The 22,717-nt window shown below is 31.5% G+C and overlaps 1 protein-coding gene across 2 annotated transcripts; it reads right to left on the bottom strand.

Annotated features, from left to right (window-relative positions):
- Positions 1-6,286: 6,286 nt before the first annotated feature.
- LOC110671710 (uncharacterized) lies at positions 6,287-20,820 on the bottom strand. Of its 2 annotated transcripts, none has more exons than XM_021834257.2 (14): positions 20,187-20,820; positions 15,639-15,725; positions 15,311-15,414; positions 15,100-15,150; positions 14,312-14,483; positions 13,895-14,209; positions 11,010-11,213; positions 10,380-10,892; positions 10,054-10,263; positions 9,153-9,341; positions 7,977-8,149; positions 7,365-7,517; positions 7,213-7,294; positions 6,287-7,121 (listed from the first exon to the last, which is right to left on the bottom strand). In XM_021834257.2, the coding sequence occupies exons 1-14, from the start codon at positions 20,574-20,576 to the stop codon at positions 6,726-6,728; spliced, it is 3,039 nt and encodes a 1,012-aa protein (XP_021689949.2). In that variant the 5' UTR covers positions 20,577-20,820; the 3' UTR covers positions 6,287-6,725. The 2 variants fall into 2 exon arrangements, with proteins under 2 accessions (XP_021689949.2, XP_058007568.1); XM_058151585.1 differs by having other exon boundaries at positions 14,312-14,473; positions 15,084-15,150; positions 20,187-20,804.
- Positions 20,821-22,717: the final 1,897 nt, after the last annotated feature.

The following is a 22,717-nucleotide window of genomic DNA, read 5'->3' as shown; positions in this document are numbered from 1 at the left end:
TTATTAGTTTGCGCACCACTGAGTTCACCACTCAGCGATAGCTTTGTATGCTGTCGTAGGTGAAAGAAAATATAAAGCAACTGAGCAAGATTACTGAAAGGCATAGTGAGACTATCTTCGGGTATATCATAGTTATACCCTTGTACTTTAGATTTTGATGTTATTCTGTAATTATATGTATGAAATTTACTTTGAGCAGTTGTACCAACTCTTTTGTAATATATTTTTGGATTGTAATGAAATACAAATTATTATAAGGTTATCTTGAGATTTTATGTATTTATAAAGTTTGTACTCCAAAATTTTTTATGATCCCATGAATGTAAATATAAATTTTGTTACCTTAATGAGAGGTTTCAATGCTTGATTTAATTTAAACTATGTATTGAGTTGCTTGTGTTGATTTTTGAAATGAGATTGAATAATGGAGTTGCGATTGAGAAAAATATTAGGAGTGTCTTTATTTTTAGGTTTTTGAAGAACTGTTTTCGCAAAATACAGACGACACTCTGCCGAAATTTTTATAAAAATTATGGAGATTTTAAATATCTAAAAATTAAATTTATGTTTGGACTTTAAATAAAGGTTTTTAAAATCTGAAAAAAAATTTACCCACTAATTTAAAAATGAACGAAAATTGTTTTAAAATCCCTTGTAGTATATTTAATGGGTTACCGGTAGGCGAAGTACGGTAATTCATTAGGTGTACTGCGAAAGCATGTTACATCTTACGAGTAGTAAGGTGTGACACAGAAAACCAAACCAAGTTGGCCTAAAAATTGCCCAAATCCCGGTGACCTACATTCTGCCTGGGCAAAATGACCAAATGAACAGTGTTTAGTCATTTAGTCATAACTCAGTGTAGAAAGGTCTAATTGACCTGAAATTTTACCAACAACAAGCTGAGATATATACCTACAACTTTCATGAAGAAACCTAACTCAAATTATGACCACAACATATTCAAAAAGTGACTTGCGGTCACTGCTCAAATTACTGTAGATTTGATCAGTCCAGAAATTCTAGAAAAATTATAATCTGGCCAATTGTGGTTTTTGGACCATAACTTGAGCTACAAAACTCCAACTGGAGTGATTCAAAAAAAGAAATGTAACTAGATAAAATAAGGAATAACTTTCATGTTGATCATTTTGCCAAATTCCTACTGTAAAAATAACTAATGGAACAGTAAACACAAAACTTGAAAACTGAAAATTTTGAACAATTAACATTAAGCTTAGAAATGGTATTGACAACCAATACCAACAATTTTAGAATACAAATGTGGTATGTTGGGAGTACTAGAACTAATGTACCTATTGCCTATGCAAAAGTCAACAATTTAGTTGACTAATGAAATGAATAGTAACACCTAAACTTAAATTTCTAGAATTATACAATTTAAAAGTGTAACATGCCCTAGTACACCTAGCAAGATTGGTTTGGATAGGTTGGCATGCCAATAGGGTTCTGTTAGCAGTACTGCATATGGCTTCATGCCATTCTGAGTTTTATGGCCTCACGTGCCATTTTGTGATAAAATAGCCTTTGCCTATGTTGATTGAGATATTATACTTGGGTTTCATCCCTGATAATTATTACAGCTTATTAGCTGTTCTGTTGCACACCGGGAGACACAATGTGACCGATGGTGTGATGGTCCGAGTTACTTAGTACCTCATGCCAATTTACCCGTTTATCCAGTCCAGTCGTCTAGTATGGGTTACTCGAGCAATGATAATGAATTTTGCAAAATTTTGATCAACTTATACTGAAATAAATACCAGAAATTAAGTCTACCAAAAATGTAAATATACATTCTGCATATTTACTTTATTTTAGTTATTTTATTTTATATTGTCACCACTAAGCAGAATTGCTTAACGCGTCGCTTTTGCCACACGCAGGTACTGGAGACATAGCTGGGGAGTCCAGCAGGCCTCATACAGGGTGAGCCTTCAGATCTGCGCCCGGAGTCCAGAGTCACCTCACATTGCAGTGCATTTGGTAGGACATTTGGCCACTTTTGATATTTTGATATTTTGATATTTTGTATGTTTGTAAACTTCTGTAATGTATATTATAAATTCATGTAATTTGGCTTTTGATGTAATTATCTATGAACTATATTCAGTAATAAATAATGTGAGCATTTCTCATTGAGTTGACTGTAATATGAATTGAATTAAATTTTGAGATACTGAAGTCAATTGAGAAATTGCTGAGAATATATTAGTGGTTGACTGAGAATGATGTGATGATTTTATTGAAAGTGTTTTAACAGATTCAGAAGAACTGTTTTTCTAATTTACAGCCGGCACTCTGCCGGATTTTCTATAAAATTTGTGAAAAATTTTAGATTAATCAAAAATTGTAAATAAATAAGTAAAAATGGTAAATTGAATTGAAATATGATTTGGTGCTCCGGCACACTGTGTAGCATATCTTGCTCGGCTACACTGTAGATGGGTAAGGGGTGTCACAAAGGGGGTCCAAAATATAGATCTAGAAAAAAAAATTTCTCTTCTACACATAGTGGCCAAATTCCCTATTTGTGCACTCAAAGATATCAACTGCTTAATCTAGTTGCTGATGTGATGTCTTCTCCTTCTTTTGGCTTATAGAGTGCTTCTACATTCTTTGGAGTGTGTAGCATCATCAACAACATCGGATCCAAGTTGTTCAGATTACTTTTAAAAAGGGCAACATGCTTTTATCTCTTCTTTTGTTAATTTGTTTATTGTAATGTTCTTAGTTATGTGTGAATAGTTTTGTAATTCAATAGAGAGATAATTGAAGCCATGGAACATGTTACCATGAGACCTTGATTTTAGTTTAATAAAATCTAGATTTGTTCTATATTGAGTATCACTTTTTTTTTTTTTTTTGCTTTATGTTATCAATGTTGAATGTATGGTTAGTTAAGGTGGCCAACTAATTAATTATGCATGAAAACATATTGTTAAGTTAAGATAATTTGAGTACGTAATAGCTTGAATAATCTGACTACAAGTAGAACATAATGATTTATTTCATTATAAAGATAAGTGTCTAGATTGAATGAACCATGCTGAATGAGTTTGTTACCTTAAATTGGGATGTTTTTCTAATGTTCAATGCCACCATTAAACTTAATTATAAGCTGCTTTAGTTTTAGATTGAGTGTGATGGTAAGGGATTAATTGTAGAGCACTTCCTGGTTAATCTAATCTGTAAGGAAAGATAAGAAAGTTGTTAACTTCTATAACTAATTTACTCAATTGAATAAATCTGCATCTTTAGTCAATGATTGATGCATGTTACATTGTGGATACACCCTCTCTACTAAATTTGTTCCAATCTGATTGTGTTGAGTATTAGCCTTAGTTTATATTCTAGCATTATTAGTTTAGCTTCAGTAATTTCGCAAATACAAATCAAAACCCCCTCTTTATTTTACTTTGCATATTTAGTTTGATAGATTAGGTGTTTATTTTATCTGTTTTAAGTTTCTTTTGTTAATTTGTGTCTCTAAGATCTGTTTTCTTGTTTGAAATTAATCATTCCCTATGGAATCGATCTCTGCTTACCCTATTTATAAGTAGTTTAAGTAGAGTATTTTTAATTGGTGTATTCGGCACGCATCAACATCATACTCACGCCAACACACACGCAGATCTCGAAATTACCCTCAAGGCGATAATTACAAATAAATAATAATAATTAAATATGCAGCAATCAAAATACTCCTAATATATAGATTGTTTATGTGCATAATTAATTATTTATAGAATGCATGAGCATACCAGATATATAATTAATATTAAAATTACAAAAAAAATCAATATCCAACTCACAGACTGGTCGACCTGATTGCAGCTGATTCGGCTGGAAAGAAAAGAAAGGCTAGTTTACATCGATTACCTAGACAGACAAATTAACCTCTATCAAATTTACTGATAAAATTAATTAATTAATTTAATCAAAGAAACAAGAATAATTTTCTGAGGTCTTACCGAAATTTCGGCAGAGTCTCTCCTATAACTGGACCTAACATCCCTGCAAGAAAAATGCAATAACAGTAACACACAAGGCCTCAGGCCCACAACAATAATTATAATGCCCATCCGGAGCCTACAAAAATCCTAATTTATATCCAATCCTCCAAACTCTAACTCAGGTCCCTAACTCCTCTATAGTCCAAATAATTATTTTCAGCACTTCAAAAATTATAAAAAAAAATATTCTTGAAGGTCCTCTACATTGTCCTTATATTAATTAAAGCCATTTTACTTAATTTTATAAGCCATAAATATTTTACAGATTTAACCAGCTAGCTTAATCAAGTCACAAACTATACAACTTGAGTTAGGGACTATCTTTACAAATTTTGCTACCTGGAATGCATTTAGAACATCTGAAAATGCTAAAAACGACGACTCTTTCCGAAATAGCTTGTCGGACACCTAGACCGGGTTTGAAACTCAGTCCCGAGTACTAGTAAGCTATCACTAATCCAACTGCACCTAAACAAAACCCAAAATTTGTTAATAATTATCATATAATTATATGTAATTTTTTAGCATCAAAAAGTCAAAAATCTCAACAAGCGATATGGATCGTCCGATGATCACCTTTTTTCAAACAATGTCTAATCAGAGTGGGGCCAATCCCATCTCGAAGGTCTCGATGCCTTGAGTCCATCAGTGGCCTAGGTCGGATCGCCAGAAATCTGACTGGAAAGCTTCAAAAGACCCATTATCTCTCTCCTCGTTTTGCGTGAATCTGATGATTACAGGCGACGAGGCTGGTTAGAAAAGCTTCCCCAAGCGAAGGAGAGTCGATTGGGACCAGTGGTGCCGAAAGTTCTCTTTCTCTTTCTCCCTCTCTCTTTGCCTCCTATCGCCGTGAGCCACCGCCCTCTGGTGGTCGACCGGGTGTGGGGGAATTCGCCAGTGCCTCACCGGCGCTGCTACTAGTTGGTCGAAAGAGAAAATGAGAGAGATAAAGTGAGGGAGAGAGTGAGGTCGGGGGGAGAGAAAAGGGTTGGGGGAAATTTTTTTTTTTCACTTTTAATTGTGCTTTCAATCCCTAAACTTTTTGGGTATATTCAAATGGGTCCAAAATTCTTTTCAATTGGATCTCAAAATATAAATATATGAAAAATTAAATAATAAAGAAAATTCCATAAATAATAATAATAATAATAATAATAATCAAATTAATAACAATTAAATCAAATCTTAAAACCAAGTTAACAATAATGAAATAATATATTTTGTTAATTGATTTAATATTAATATTTAAAACTAATCATTTCAATTAAAATTAGACAATTAAATAATTTATAAAATATGTTTAAAAATAATATTAAAAATATATAAATAAAAGTTTTACAAAAATTATAAATTAATTAGATAATATTAAAATAATATTTAAATACTATATAAAAATATAAAATTTATATTTTAAAATTCAGGTTATTACAATCTAGGTATAGAAAGTCAAAAACCCCAAATTGATTTTTTGACTTTTGGATAAAATTCTTCAATTTTAAAAATTATGATTAAATTGTCTAAAATTAAAAGTTTTAGATATAATCAACAACCAAGGTAAGTGTAGGGATTTATTTGGCCAAAAGGCCTTGAGTAAAATCTATATCAATTGTAAGAGAGGATAATCAAGGGTTTGGAAAGGAGAAAGTACCAAATTCCAAAGTTAGTACAATCAAATATTTCATCAATTTCTCATGGATGATATCTAGGAAGAATCTCAGCAAGAAAATAACAAAAACCACATGCTTGCCAGTACGTAGATATGAGAATCCCAGCCATATCAATCTTTAGATGCTAAGAAACCCAACTTTGATAGAGAAATGATTAGCCAAATGCAGGGTAGAGAATCTATATTTGCCAAATAAGTTACAGTTTGAGAAGACTGAAATGATTAAGGATTGGGTTCAATGAAGAAGGATGAAAGCAGTTGAGAGAAAATAAGAAAAGAATCCAGAAAAAGTAAGGTGAGTTTTGTGTTATCGTTTTAAGTAAGCATATGATTCAGATTGTGTTGGTTTGATTTTATTAGTGAACCCAAAACCCGAAAGGAATATTCGGTTTATTTTGAGCTACAACCCAAAACAAATTTGCGATTGTTTAAAATCATTAATTTCAGTCTTTTTTTTCTTTTGTTTACTTGCGTTGATCGGTTTTTCGATTTCCATAAACACCCCTACTGCCAGGAAATGAAAGTTATTCTCTATCCACATATAGATGAACACTAAATCAAGTGAAATGCTGACCAAATGCTGTTTTAGAGCAGTGAAAAAAAATATATTCTGAAATCCATTATTGTTCTCACCAAAATTGTCTCTACATAGCTGAAAGAATGTACAATAATGAAAGAATACAGGCTTTAGTCTCTAGATCAAATATTTTGAACAGTTGAGAAAGAATTTCAATGAATGATGGATGCAATACTCCATGGGGATTGAAAATTTTTTGTTCAAAAAGGCCTTGAATTCTAGTAAGCTGCCATTCAGGGAAGCTACTTTTTCTTCTCCCCTCGATTCGATAAGTACACGTATTCGGCAAATATTGGAAAATGATGAATCAATGTTGAAGCTGTTAGAAAAACAAAAAATTAGCTTCTGTCTGCGAAATTCTTCTCCATTTCCTGTAGCTGTGTTAGGCACCAAGCTTTCCAAAATTGTAAATAATCAACTAAGCAATTCAGATTTATAACGCTTCCTATCTCCTCCTTCCAAGTGGTTTCTGAATGTACCCAGATTTCAACCTTTTAATTAGTTTCTCTTTTGTTATCCGCTTTTTCTCCATCTTTTGCCTATATCTTTCTTCTCTTTCCCTTTCATAAATCCCTTGCCAGTGCACTTCACCGGTTAACGGCCACAACCATCTCTCCCTTGGAAGATCATCATCATCTGCAGCCTCTGCAAGATCTTCATCCATACTCTTTAACAATGTAAGATTAAAGTAGTTTGCCCATATAATTTCTTTTCTTTGTTCGATTGGGTGCTGCTCTTCTAAAGAACCGGATCGTGGGTCTATGTAAACCATTTTTCGTGCACTATGGTAAGCCCAAACATTAACAAGGAGTTCCAATATCCGACAATAACAGTGTTTTTCCTGCTTATCATTAAAAAAGAAGATTTAAGAATTATATTCTTATACTGTTTCTGAACATCTAAAGCAGGACTGCAGGATCCAATCACCATACCTCAAGCTGTGAAGAACTCAACAAACAAGAGTTCACTTGGCTAGAATTGGTTTGCAAGGCATCAAGAGAATCGACAAACATCCTGCCATTCAAATATTAGTCAACACAACAGCAAATTCTGTTAGCTGAATTATATATCTTTCATTACTTACCGAGCAAACATAATGAACTCTAGAAGGGAAGGGGTTGGCATAACCCAACTATGCAGGGCAGACCAGTGGCCTCCATCTTCCGGCATTGGAGGAAGAGCTTCAAGATGGGATGGTAAGGAGTACATCTGGCGGAAAGCAGCTTCAAAAGCAGTTCTGCATGCATTAAGAAGCCAAAAGCAGTTGAATATTCAGCACATTTCGCTTTCATGCAATAAAACTTTCACTTTAGAACAAATGCTAATAATCTGGAAAGAAAAAAACCTATAAAACAATGTCCAATGACAATGACTATAAAATTTTGCCTTCTCCCTATCATATGGGCTTTCTGCAAAATCAGACCACTAGTGGCATCTAAAAAACATTCTTCCCTGGATATGGTTTTGAACAGACATGGTATTTGACAAGGCCACACAATAGAAGGGACCATCATATTCATCACATTAACAGCTATAAGTTCAATTTCTAATAGACTTTATAAAAGTGTAATGTATGAGATACTATTGTACCACTATTGTGCCAAAAGAGTGCAAGTGATTGGCATTCATACCATCACACACAATGTGGCAACAGGAACTTTGTATAAATATCCACCTGACATTTAATACAATATACCTGCAGTGTCCTCCATTTAAAATGTCACACATTGACCAAAATGTAAGTTCGTCATTGCTTCCTGGTACTCCACTATCCACATCCAACCGTGCCCAAAAGTACATTACATCTCCTCTAGTTTCTTTTTGTATCTTTTCTTCCAAAGCCTTTTCAGCATTAACGGATAATGAGACCTGCTTCGAGAAAAAGAAGACAAGTGATAATTGCAGTAATAAACAAGAGGAGATGCAAATAATTGCAATTTTAAAAATTCTAACATCAAATTGGAAAGAGTAAGGGTAAGGTTTTTTTAAAGTGTAGCAATGGAATACAAAGTAAGGCAAAGTATACATGCTTATCTTGCTTGGAGGGAAGGATGATAAGTGGTACCCATTTAAGTCAAAATTTCTAAAATCTAAACTCACCAATTTCATGGTTTCGAAATTGGGGAATGGTTGAGGTGGTGTTTGGAGGTTTCTAAACGATATTTACCAAACTTTCAAAAACCATGCCTCTCCCAAACAAAGGAGGGAAGGTTACTAAACCTTATAAAACCTTCTTACCTCAGGGATGTGTATTTAATTAATTTTTTGTAACATATTAAAAATTCCCAATTACGAATATCAATCCTGTTTCACCTGTAGAAAGCTCTTTGCATATTAAGGATTTCAATTTATATCAGGAGAATCATCCAACCTTGACTTTGATTCAATAAGACCACTATATCTAGATTTTGTTAAATTTCAATTAAACATTTGACCAGCTCCATAAGTGACAATAGATTATTCGAATTCAAATTTGGCTAAATCTTCACAAAAGTTTTTGCCATGATGATCATAAAAAAGGATGACCCCATGCATGAAGCATCCCACACTAGTGGGCTATGGGGAGGGTTCATGTACACAGCCTTACTCCAGCTTTGCTGCTTTGCAAAGAAGCTGTTTTTGCGGCTCGAACCCGTGACCTCCAGGTCACAATCAAAATAACTTTACCATTATACCAAAGCCCCCATCTCCATTAGCCATAGTGATCATATTGAAATAAAATCAAAGTTGAGTAGTTGCTGATACAAATTGAAGCTCATTGACTACTGAAATTTAATGGTAAGTTCAATCAGAATAGATGAAACTAAATAAGAAAAAAATTAACAACAAATTTCAAAAAGTTAACTGAAACTTCCACCAGAATAAAAGATACCTTCCTACCAGCAGCACGCCATGATTGAAACCCAATCCAAGGTCTACTGTGAATATTATCCACTTTGTTTGCAACAGAAAACATTCCTCCAATCTCACAGAGTGCATTTTGATAGTAAGTGTCATTCAAGATGGGAAGCCGGGCAGCAGCATCCACATCATCTGATCTTGATCTCCGAGCTTTTGTAGACTGATAAATACAAATATAGGTTAACTAAGAAATGAAGTTTGACTACTAACAAGTTAGCGTAGCTAAATGCATTACGAATGATGAGGATCCTTTTACATTGAAAAAACTGCAACTTTAATAATGCATGCAATTCATAGCAATGCATCTTGATTTAAACAATAATCATAATTGAATATTGTGTGGTTAAAAACAAAGGCTTAATTGTCAAAAAAATCATTATATTTGGAACTTTTTCCATTTAATCAATTCTTTGTCTTTTATCAATTTATCATATGAACTTTCCAAATAGTTGCAATTTTAGCCTCACTGCCTCAGGCATTTTAGCATTCGCATATCAGCATTTTATTGCATTTTGTAATGTATTTGGTTGTTTATTATTATTATTATTATTATTATGGAGAGCTCCTACGAAGCTGTTTTTCTTTTTCTTAATACATTGATAAGAATTGTGGTGTTTTTGTTACAATGTCAATTTATTATCAATATATTAGATGTTTTACATGTTAATAGAATACACATGTAAATACGCAGGTATAAATCTAATATTTGAATTGTCAATATGTGATGTCCTTTTCTTAAAGAATTGTTGTGTTTCATGTACATGTCAATATGTTAACACTCCATATCTATGCATCATAGGCCGAAGAAATATATAAGCTTTAAGAAAGAAATATAATTTACAAATAACATGCTTGTGCCAGAAGGAACTTACAAGACTTAACCCACGGTACAGAGAACCATGGTGCAAAAATGGCCAGGCCCCAGCTCCATTATATATCTCATAAATGCATACTGGCTGACCTGTCCTTTCAAGCTCTCCCTCATCTCTTTCATTTGCTTCAAACTTGAGTTTCTCAGATTTTCGGGCATTGCGATACAAGTCATCCCATACACCAGGGCTTCTATCCATTCTTTCTTCAAGCTACAAATCAGGAAATAACCCTCCATTTCAGCCAAATGAAAGTTTGAGTTAACAAGGAAATAGGCAGTCATACACAATACCCTAGACTGTACTGTACTGGCAAGGAAATTGCATACCTCCTCCATTTCTAGCCTCTCATATTCTTCAAAGCTATCTACCTCCCTTAAAACATCCCAATCTGATTTAGTTGGGATATCTACATCTGGAATTTCAGTTCCATTCGCAGAGATATTAGCCAAATCAATAAGATTGGTCAATTTTTCCTCAACGGAATAAACAATGCTAGATCCTCTGAAAGAAGAATCCCTCCCATCCATGCCTGACAAGTCATCAGCTTCCTCTACTATTTCCTTCCTGAACAAGTTCCACTCCCATACCTTCTGTTGAAGCTGGGATGAAGGACCAGGCAACAAGGCATCTGATGGAAAACTGAGTAAATTCTCCAATAGCCTTGCATAACCAGTCATACATTCTGATGCAAGCATGTTCCTAGCAAGCAGTCTTCCAGAGGCAGCAATGTTTTGAGCATACCTAGAAAGTTTCCCATCTGATATCAAAAGAGAGAAAACCTTCATCAAAGCTTCAGGGTTATATTTTTGGAAGAGTAACCCATGAACTCCATCAATAACCTGTCATTCAGTAATGATGCTATCTGAGTTTAAAAAAACAAAAAGAAGAAAAGAGAGAGGAAGTAAGGGAAGCTCATTGTAATTTAGGAAGAAACAATCAAAGACCAGAGGGCTTACGTATTTCTTCATTATAGGAATATCAGGAGCAATGATAGGCACACCAAATGTCATGGCTCGAATAATTAGAGGGGGAAAACCTTGTTCATCTTGGGAAGAACCATAAAGAACAATGTCTGCCATTAATAGCATGCTGTTGACGTCACCATTCAAGCCATAATGCCTTACAGAACCATGAACAAGCCCTAGACGAGAAGCAATTTCCTATCCAAAAAAGTCACATTAATTTGACCAAATCATAAGATTGAAAATAGTCTCAAGTAAAATTTTTCCCAGAAAGAAATTAGAAAATCTTAATTTTATCGCTTTCAGTTTTTGAGACCCAGTTCCACATTTTGGTTCATTCCGTCTCACATTTTTTTTTCTTGCTGTTTCACTCCAAAAAATGTCATTTCGTGATTTCACTTCTTCCTTTCTATTACTTAACTTCATCAAGAAATTGAACGTATATACATAATCTTTCTCAAGCAACAACTGATATATTCTGATTACAAGGAGTGGAAAACCTGGTAAGTCTGCATCCTAATACTTCCCTTATTTACAAATTACAGATGTCGCACGAGTGTTTACTTTTTCTCAAATCCCTATTTAGTTTTTTCCTTTCTTTTTAATCAGATGAGGTGAAATTTGGAGATTTGCCCAGACAGGCTATTTGGCTATTCCTTGTGGAGAAGAGAAATTGAACTTGATTCTATATGCAGAATGGCAAGAGTTTCGTGACTTTGACCTAAGAGAAGAGTTCTGAGGCTAAAAAAGATGCCTATGTTTATACTATGTGCAACAAGATTTATAATTGGCGGTTGTTATAGTTTCTTATGTTTATTGCTGTATATGCAAGCTGTGAGGCAACTAGTCCAGAAAGATAGAGAGCTTCCAGGGCGTCAAGGGTTTTAGTTTTGAGAATGAGAGATTTCAAAGATTATAATAGTTGTCACTGATGGAGAATTTGGATGGACAACTCATGGATAGCATAAAAAAGAGAGTGAACCGCGTTAAATATCTGTCTTTAATTCGTGTATGAATTCATAATTTCACGTACTCATGTTTAACTTATGCAATAAAAGTAGTATCAGAGTTATTTTGGTCCCAACAAGTGGTATCAATGCATACCATAGTTATTAAAGGAGCAAGGTGCACTAAGGCAACAAGGGGCCTTGAAGCCTAGGCACAAGGCACAGATGCATGCATGAACGACATGAGGCACAAAAAAAAATTTTTTTTTTTATAAAAGATTCAATATTACTTAATTTCATAACATATTTTAAGAAATTAATAGTCAACCCTAAGGAAAAAAAATACAGAATTAATTCTATCTAAACAACTTGAAAAGTTTAAAAAATTTCCACAGCATAAATCCTAAATAAATAAATTAATGACAATAAAAAAAATTGAATAGACAGCACTTTGAATAAATTGAACATACACTGACAATTAAAAACTAAAATTTATGTCTTTTATGAATTATCTGGGTAATTTTTATAGTTTGCCCCTCAATTTTACCCTGTGTTTCATTTTTAACCCTTAATTTCAATTTATTACTAAAAAATCCCTAAACTTTAATATTGCTTCACAAAAAATCTTTCCAACCTGCAATAGCATGCTTCCATATTAAAAAATCTCTCTAAACTCCAGTGTAACGTCTACAAATGCAACTTTAATACTGTTCAACGAATGGTAAATCCTCCTTTCAAGGAAGCATATCGTTGTGATAGCATTGATATTTTTGTGATAAGTTTATATGAAGTTGAAATGGCCCTTTTTTTTTAGTGCGAGGAAAGAAGGTAAAAATTTAGTCTCATTGTTTTTTTAACCTATAAACCTATTATAGCAGGTTAGAGAGATTTATGTGAAATAAAATTAAAATTTAAGAATTTTTTAGTAACAAATTGAAATTAAAAGATGAAAGTAAACATGGGATAAAGTTCAGGAATGTGCCATAAAAATTACCATGAATCATCTTCTTTTGTTCTAATTTTTGTTTTAATCATTCGTTTGTTTATTTTATTCACACAATCTCACTAGATATCTATGAAAATAAACCAGCAAATTAAAGAGAAATCTACAACAAATAAACCAGCAGCAAACTAGAAAACAAATGGCAAATCAACAGCAAATAAATCAATAAACCCAAGTGAAAAAGGAAAAGGAGGAAGTAAGAAGGAAGAAAAAAAAAAACTGAGTTCCAGTGGAAAGCAGAGACGGGCGCTGGTGGGGGAGAAAGGGGAGGGAAAAAGAAGGTGTTGTTGTGGTGGGGTCAGACGTTCCAGCTGAGGAGAGATAGAGGGAATAGAAAAGGAAGAGGAAAGAAAAGTATAAGAAATAATCAAATGAAAAAACAAGTGGGTGGGCCTTCTTTTTTCTTTTATAAACGGCAATGCGACTGAGAGAGGTTGTTGGCACTGCCCTAAAACTGAAAAACAAAAAGGCAGATGGGTTAATACGTGTCTGAGGTGCACCTGGGTGCGCACATTGGCTGCCTTTTGCAGCTGGAGGCACCAAGGACTGCACCTGGTGTGCGTTGCGCCTTAGGCGCACCTTTGATAACTATGATGCATACCGCACAGCTACAGGAAAACAGAAATATCTATTAAATTGCATTACGACCAAATGCCTCAGATATCACAAAAGCAAATACAAATGTTATGTTTATAAATGGAAAACTGTAAAATTATCATGGTTGATCCACCAAGTATTCTGCCCACCCCCCAAATTACTATTATTATCATCAACTAATCAATCAAAAATGGGCAACTAGCTGGCGAAATTCATGAAATTTAATTGCTTGATTTGATGAAAGGAGGGCTTTAAGCATATAGAATGGAAACAAGTAACATGGAACACAATATTATATCAAAGAGCATAAGTTCATCAAAGAAGTTGACTACCTGCAAAGCATCGCCATCAGTAGAATTACCACATAAGAAAGCAAATTTAAATGACCCCTCAGCATCTTGTCTCCTTGCATATTTAACTAGTAGAGGTCCTAGGGAATGCATGGCCACAGCATAGTCCAATGACAGCTTATCATAAAAAAAATAACTCCCAACAACTAGAACCACCACATCATCCTCACTGAATCCATTGTCTGTCCTTAATTGATTCTTGGAATGGGTCTTACTGTAGCTTTCAGCAGCCCACACATCTATTGGCGATCCAGGAATCACAAAGAAGTTTCCAGTGTCAAGCACACTATATAGCATCTGATACAAGGAGAAATATAAATAGGGTACCAGCACAATAACATCTATTACAAGGCTGACCAGAAAATAAGATGCAACATCACAATAAGAAGGCATAATTACCGGCATAGTGAAATCTGGAAATACAACAACATTAGCCCTCTTAAATACTCTTCTCCAGTAAGACATGAGATATTCCCAGCCCATTTCCTCATACACCGAAAGACGATTTGCAAGGGTATCTTCTTGGATTATCCACATTAGTGGTACCGAACAAAAAGGCTCCTGCATAAGGCTGCATAAATATAAAACTCACTAATCATAGCATCTCAAACTAAAGCAACAGATATACATATCTTCATACACAAAAACCTATTGCACTGTAGTTTATCAATAAAATTTTCTAACATCACTTCTGTATTGCTTTTCTTTTACAACTACCATCAATTTTTTGACAAATCAAAACTAGTTATATTTTCTGATAATATATAACGTATTTAATGGTAATAATTCACATATTATCAGGGAAGCTCCTAAAAACTCTCTATGTTTCTCTTTATTAAAGTTACATTGAACTTCATACTCTAAATGGCATAGTACCAAATTCAAGTCCTCATGAGGGCACAGAACACCTCACATGACTTTATGTTTTGGAAATCTAATTACAACCAAGGGATTAAAATTCCATGCTTGCCACTTGTCTTCCAATTTTATATACAAAGCAAAGGCATCAAAGTATGAAGAACACACATATAAAAACATAAAATATAATTTGTTTGAAAGATGTCCTACAAAGTAGATACAATAAAATCAGAATATACAAACACAATCCAGCCAGGTAATTAATCAAACAAAAGAACACTTGATTAAAATGAGAAGCCCCAGTGAGTTGCACCTTCAAATCTACCCACCTTGAAATGGCCTCTTTGGCTTCAAGTGAATCAACAATAACACCTTCAAAACTGTGGAAGATGCACTTGTTAATTAACCATACCAAGTAACTTATTAAACAACAAATACTTAATAAAAAAAAGTTACTATTCAGAAAAAAAAAATTCCGAAACAAAAACCAAAAAGAGAAGACAATTTAAGAAATGCCAGCATAATCAAAGAGAAACATACATTGACCAGTCAATATGACCATATTGCTCTGGTTGTAAAATTGACATCTGACCACCTATTTGATCCCACACTGATTTTGCTTTTCCATTCTCTATGGCATAAATCTGTTAAAGGCATATGAGGCACATAAGCCTTTCCAAACTAGCAGTTGAAAATATCAGATATGCTGGTTTCTTTTAGAAAGAGAGCTACATCAACCAGTTGAAGAGGTTATATGACAAATCAATATCATGCAGTGAAGCTGTGTTTCCAATTGCCAACTAAAACATATCAAAATTCACTTATAAATGTCAATGCAATCACATGCAGCATAGCTGGAGCAATTCACCTTAAGCACATAACCAAGTTTCTGTAGATTCTTCATCACAGTGACCAACATCAATGATTGTGGATCTTTCTTCATGTTTCCTAAGATCTGCCAACCATCCAAACAAGCATCATTAGAAAAAAGTGTGATTTTTAGAAGTATTATGACTGATATTAAAACCAAAAAAAAAAAGAGAGTATATTTAGTATTTAATTTGGCTTTAATTTGATGAATATTTTATCTTAAAACTAATGGTGAGCAGTTTTAACAAGCATTAGGACTAAATTGAAGGGAGGAGGAAAAGGAAAAAAGACTACAAAAGTTGTTATTATGCCTAAAATAACTAAAGCTATAAAAGATCATGTGTCAACCTACAAAGACCTGCTAGATAAAAATAAATAAAAAAGAAAATCCTAAAAAAAAAGAAAAGAAGAAAATGAATAGTTTTAGGGTGCAATATGCATGTACTGTGCATATATAAATACAAAGAAAAACAATAATGGAAAAAAAAGAAAAAAAAAATAAAACCCATTCATAGCCTATGTTCTCTTTTTTTTTTTTTCTTCTTTTAATTTATTAAAATTCAATAAAATTTCCTTCTTCCATGCCTCAACAATGTATATCCTTCTGGGAAAAACTATCTCTTCAATTGTCAGAATTTTTAAAACCCCATTTAGTATTAAGAATGATGGGGAAAATAACTAAAACCCATCCATAGCCTACATTCTCTCTTTCTATTCTTTTTTCTTCTTTTTTTTTTTTTCATTTTCTAAAATTCCGTAAAATTTCCTTCTTCCATACCTTCAACAATGTACATCCCATCCATAGCCTATGTTGTCTTTTTATTTTCTCATTTCTTAAAATTCAATAAAATTTGCTTCCTCCATGCTTTAAACAATGCATATCCTTCAGGAAAAAACTGTCCTTTTTCCAATTTTCAGAATTTTCAAAGCCCAATTAGTTTTTAAGAAGAATGGGGAACAAAACTAAAACCCATCCATAGCCTATTCTGTCTTTTTTTTTTTATTATTTCTTAAAACTCCATAAAATTTCCTCCTTCCAGGCCTTCGACAATGACTAAAACCCATCATAGCCTATGTTTTCTTTTTTTTTTTTTTTAACATCTTAAATACATAAAATTTCCTTCTTCCATGCTTTCAACAATGCAAATCATTCTAGTAAAAACTGTCCATTTTTTCAGCTATCAAAATTTTTAAAGCCACATTTAGTTTTTAATTTTAAATCCTCCTCTTTTTTCCCCTTTTTTCAAGCATTCAACAATATATATCCTTCTACTGAAAACTGTCCTTTTTCAACTGTCAGAATTTTAAAAGCCCCATTTGATTCTTAATTTTAAATTTTCATCTTCTTCTTTACTCTTTCTTGCCCTTTTTTCTTTCTTTTTCTTTTGAGGGATGTTAGGGGAAGTGAAAGAAGCAAGTGACCAAAGTAATCATGAAACCCAAAAAAATTAAAATTAAGAATGAATATAAACTTGAAAGCAAGAAACAATGCAAAGAAAATTTAACTATAACTAATGACAGCAGCATAGCCAGTTATAGATATTCCCATTCTAGGTGGATGTCCCAGCCAAAAACTAGACAATCTTTCAAGAAATTTCTCTGCCAGTAACACCTTCCTCAATTTCTCTTGTAAAATTTGCATGTTTGTTCCACGTTTAGAGATTATCTTATTCTGTTTCCTTTAAATTGATGAGTTTTTCCATATCCCTCAAGTTCTTACTACAAAACTCCATCCACTGCTTTCTAATCATGGTTTCAAGTAATGGCCTTTACGAAACATAACAGCCGCTCTTTACAGGACTTTTAGTATCCCAATACCGTAACACCTGTTATTTAAACACAAAAAAAAAAGGGTTCCCGTAATGGACTTTACATAATGGCAACAGCTGTTATTTACTATTATGTGACGGCAACCGTCGGTTACCTTGCTTTTTCTTTTTTTTCCCAGTCTGGATGGGGGCAGAGCCCTTCCTCATGCTTTGTTTCTAGTTTGGGAAGTTTTAAACTTCTATATCTCGCTTTATCTCTCAAGTTTCCTCTAAAATTTTCAAACTTTCTACAAATCTTTCACTTCTTGTCTTGAGATAAAATCATCAACTAGTGAACTAAGGTTAAATTTGGCAGGGTGTAATCTAAATTATAATATAATCATGATTGGTAACATAAAAAAATTTGATGTAATAGAATGACAATTACATAATATAATCAATTATATTTAAAGTAATGTAATGATCATTACATACAAAAATGGATGTAGTCAATTATTTATTTTGATTTTTTTTATTTCTTGTCAATATTATTACCACCACTAACTGGCTACCAATGTTACTACCACCCCTACCCCTACCCTTTCACTACTACCACCACAACACTATTACCACTTGACCACTGCTATCACCACTTAGCTACTGTCACCTCTACCACCACCTGGCCACAATCACCACCGTTACCTCATCTTGCCACCACCAAAATCTAACTACCGCTGTCACCGCCACTACTACCATTGAACTACTAACCACTGTAACAATTATCATTTATTATTAATGCTATAAATAAATTAAATATTAACAATTATCATCATATTACACTACTTATATTTTTATTTCGTAACCAAAGGAATATAATGATAATTACATTATATAACAATTTTGATTGCGTCACATAATTGATTATGTTGCATTACATTACACTCTATCAAACATAACCTAATATCATTAACTATCTTTCTAGTTCTACACATCTATATCTTGAAAAGGGTGAGGTTTTTTTTTTTTTTTTTTTTGAGTTTTTCTTGCTTATTTGTAGAAGAAAATTATTTTTGATGCTAGGTTTTCAATTAAATTTATAACATGAAACATTAGTTTGCACAATCTATAGTTTTTTTTTTCTGATTTTGAACTATTTTCAGAATTAATTTTAGTAAAATACAGAAGTAATAGAAAATAATATCAAATAAATTTTTAGGCTTCATTAATGTTTGCTAACTACAAGATTAGTTCTTTACTATCTAGACAGTTATTTTAAATTTTAAATGGATTAATAGTAACGATACCTAAAAATGATAGATTTAATGCCTTTATTTTATATATTTATGCTTGTTATTTAGTTGTGTATCTTAGTTTTACTTATATATTTAAATATCTATTCATTTCATGAACTTTGCAAATTTTTCAAAAAAAAAAAAATTGTGTAACAATAGGTTGTTACCGTTACATTACGGCCCATCATAGGCCTATTTCAGTTACCCATGATCACAATTTAAATCCTTGTTTCTAATTCTCTCCAAACTTCTCAAAATGAATACTTCATATATATCATAGTTTACATGCATGTGGATGTAAACATTTATTTTAATGATGGAAATATACAAGTTTTTATTTACAATTCTCTCCTCTGATTTGCAAACATATAAGTTTCCAACATAATTCTTAACATAACCAAACCACTCCTTCCACACCCCATCATTAGGAAATTTTTACTTCTAATCATGTCCTTAATAAATACAAGATTTTCTCCACTTATAGCTAATAAAGATTTTCAATATCTTCCCAAATTTTCATAATCCTCTATGAATCTTATTCCCTTTTCTTTTGAATGCTTAGGACTAGGACCACTATAGCTGCACCCTCCAACTGATATAGGAAATCCTAAAGATTTTAGGACTATTAGGACAACTTATTTTAGGAAAAGTATAGGAAATAGTAGTTTATTTTATTTAGAAGTTTTATTTGATTTGTGATTCCTAATTACAATTGGAATTAGGGTTCCTAATCCTAATGTAATTAGGGTTACAAAACTTTATAAATTGGGCTTAGGATCTTAACATATTTACAAACTTTTATTATGATTATTGACTATTGATTTTGAGTAAATAAATTGAGAATTTGTTTCTCACCCGAATCCTTTAATGCCTATTAGTTCTACATCACTAACTGATTGGTAAAGAAGTGAAACTTAATACAGCAAATGGAGATTCATTTCGTAGCATAAAGGTTCATAATCATATGGGACCAATAAAATCAAAGCCTCAAGCAAACTTCCCCAAATACCATAACAGAGGGAAATGGTGATGTTACATTCTTATGAATTCTAAAATGTTGTGGAGCGTAAGTTTTTTTTTTTTTTTTTTGGTCTCCCTTTGCCTTTCAGATTTCTCAACAACCAAAGACGCCCTCCACATTAGAAGTTGCAACTCATTTTTATCTAACTAAAATAATTTAAACAACCAACCAAAACAGAACCTCCACTAATCAGATTTATATGTTATTTCTTCAATTTTATTGAAGAAATAATAGCAATATAAATAACACTGCCCAGAATTTCCAAGCAAAAAATCTTCTAAGAAAATAAAGAAAGTAGAGATTTTACTGCTCACTTCCATTTTAAAACCCCTAGGAATTATTAAAAAAAAAAAAAAAAGACTGCAACATTAACTAAAAAAGCGAATTTGGATAATTAACATTCAGCAATCCAAATGTAGCAGAAAAAAATTAGCAATTCGCATCAGCTAATTCAAAACTTGGAAATAAAATCAGCAAACACTTACCACAGCAAGCCTAGGAGGCCGAAGGCCCACTCTCCCTTGCAATCTCACTTGATCAAGCCCATGCCCCTCCGCAAGCCTCAAGGATTTTCTCCCTGGATAGAATTTCAAGGTGCTCCCCAAACTCAACCCCTCTCTAATCGATCTCCGATGCTCATTCCACCCCTTACTAAACACGATCGAAGTGATCGAGCTCTGTAACACCATTGATGCCATTGCGAAAGCAAAAACCGCGAATAAAATCACAGAGTAAAGCAAATACCCTCTACCCTTGCGATTATTTCGGTTGACGTTATGATGCCATCGGCTGCGTAAAGAGGGGCGATCTATAGAGGATTCAGCGGCTCTATTCTGATTATTAGAGTTTCGCTTAGTGGCGGTATCTCGTCCCATAAGGAAGGGGGATTTTCTCAGGAAAGTGAGGGAAATTTGTAAGAGTTGGTCTAGAAAATACGTTGTTTTTTTTTTGGTTTTATGAGTTCTTCTTCTTCAACTTTTAAGTTTAATGAGTGTAAGGGGAGACTGAAATCTTCTTTCCCTTTTTTATTTTACAGGCTTATAGCTGTGTCATGCAGTTGCGAGCTAATGACGCGCACGCGCTTTCGAAGAGTTCTATCTGGGGCAGCCAATTGGATCTGGAATGGGGATGGGCAATTGATATGCCATCTGCGAAAATAACCCTCTTCGAATCTAAATTCTGAGCTGCATTAATAATTTAAAATTTTAAACCCCTCCATATTAAAATTTATTTTTAACTATCACAATTCTTCAAAACTTTATTATCATTATTACTTAAAAAATATTTTAACTTATTTAATTATATATTTTTAATTAATAATTTACATAAAAAATTATTTTTATTAATAATTTATATTTTAAAAATTTAAAAATTTATAAAGTATTTAAAATCTTATTTTTATTTAAAATAAAATTTATAAATATTATCATTTAAAAATATATATTTTATATTTATATAAAATATAACACATATTGAATATGTAAAATTTAAAATTAACTTATTATGAATATTATTTTTTTAACTTTAATTCGTTTAAAGTTAATTATATATCATTCAAAATTGTTATATTAGAGTTCAACACAAGTTTATTTTATTTTTATTAAATTTTGACTGAAATATGATTTAATTAATTTAAAATATTAAATTTTATTTTTTATGATATAATTGATTTTGAGTTAAATTTATTTCTTATTTTTTATATTTAATAAGTAAATAAATTTTATATTATCTTTATAAAAACCCAAAATATTTTAAATATTAAATTAAGTAATTATAATTTGTAAATTCCGTAATTAAATTATGAAAAACATTCATTTAAACTTAATTGAAATGAGACAAATGGAAAAGCATTGTGATGACTTATTTTATTGGAAATTTCATCACTGGTTGGGAAATTTCATCACTGATTTTGCTCTTTTTATAAGTAAAAAATAAATATATTTAAATTATTTTTGAATTATTTTAAATAATATATAATTTAAATAATATATAATTATTTAATTAAAAAATATATTATCAATCAAATTACTATTTAATCTTTTTATTTTAATAAAATTAATTATTTAATTGTTATATTTTAAAGAAACATATTCGTTAATATATATAATTTAGTTTTGTTAACATTTAATCCTTTTTATTATTTATTCTATATTCAAATCCTCTATCTCTTATTTCTTTCTCTTCACGACTTTTTTCTATGCATTCATATCCTTTTTCTTCTCATTTTCTCTCTATTTTTTATCTTTTTAATAAAAATTGATATAAGCTGTATATTGTAAAAATTAATTAATTTTCTAAATCTCCAAATAATTAACGTAATAATTTTAAAAATTATTTTATAATAAAAAAACACAAAATATATTTAATTTTTCTAAATCTCCTAAGGAATTAAATGAAAATATTTAAACAATTTTTTAAAAAAGTATGTAAATTCATATTTAAACTTCACACAACAAAATTTTTGAGAAATATGTTTTTCTAAATATTATTTTTTTTAAAATACAGAAATTAAGTAATTAGTTTCAATAAAATAGAAAACTAAATAAAAATGTATTTCAAAATATAAAAATTAATTAATTATACTTATTAAAATAGAGGGATTAAATAATAATTCGATATATATTAATTAATTGAAATTTTAATAAAGGGACTAAATAATTTAATAGAATTAAAATATAAAAATTAAATAGTATATTTTTTAAAATATATGAATTTAATAATTAATTTCACTAAAATATAGAGACTAAATATTAATTTTTTTCAAAACATTTTATTTAAAAATCTATTATATTTTATATAATATAAGTAATAAGCAGTATGAAATGCACATTTTTCTTTAGTTATTTTTTTATTAAATTAAGGATTGATTTTTTTTAATATTAATTAGATATTATATAAGTTTTTTATTAATTGAATAATATTTTTATAAAAAATAATTTGATTATTAGATAAAAAAGATTATTTAAATTAATTTTCAATTTAATTAATCAAATTAATTAATTAACTTAAGCAAAAA

Source organism: Hevea brasiliensis, chromosome 8, assembly GCF_030052815.1.
Source record: "Hevea brasiliensis isolate MT/VB/25A 57/8 chromosome 8, ASM3005281v1, whole genome shotgun sequence".
NCBI lineage: Eukaryota > Viridiplantae > Streptophyta > Magnoliopsida > Malpighiales > Euphorbiaceae > Hevea > Hevea brasiliensis.
The sequence above is the reverse complement of the archived record's forward strand: the minus strand, read 5'-3'. Positions and strand labels throughout refer to the sequence as shown.

Excerpts from the sequence above, each read along its gene's own strand:
- LOC110671710 (XM_058151585.1), bottom strand. The coding sequence starts at position 20,576 with ATGGGACGAGATACCGCCACTAAGCGAAACTCTAATAATCAGAATAGA. Across the intron at positions 15,726-20,186 it reads GGCCTCCTAGGCTTGCTGTG|ATCTTAGGAAACATGAAGAA; the intron begins GTAAGTGTTTGC and ends GATGGTTGGCAG. Across the intron at positions 10,264-10,379 it reads AGAGGCTAGAAATGGAGGAG|CTTGAAGAAAGAATGGATAG; the intron begins GTATGCAATTTC and ends CCTGATTTGTAG.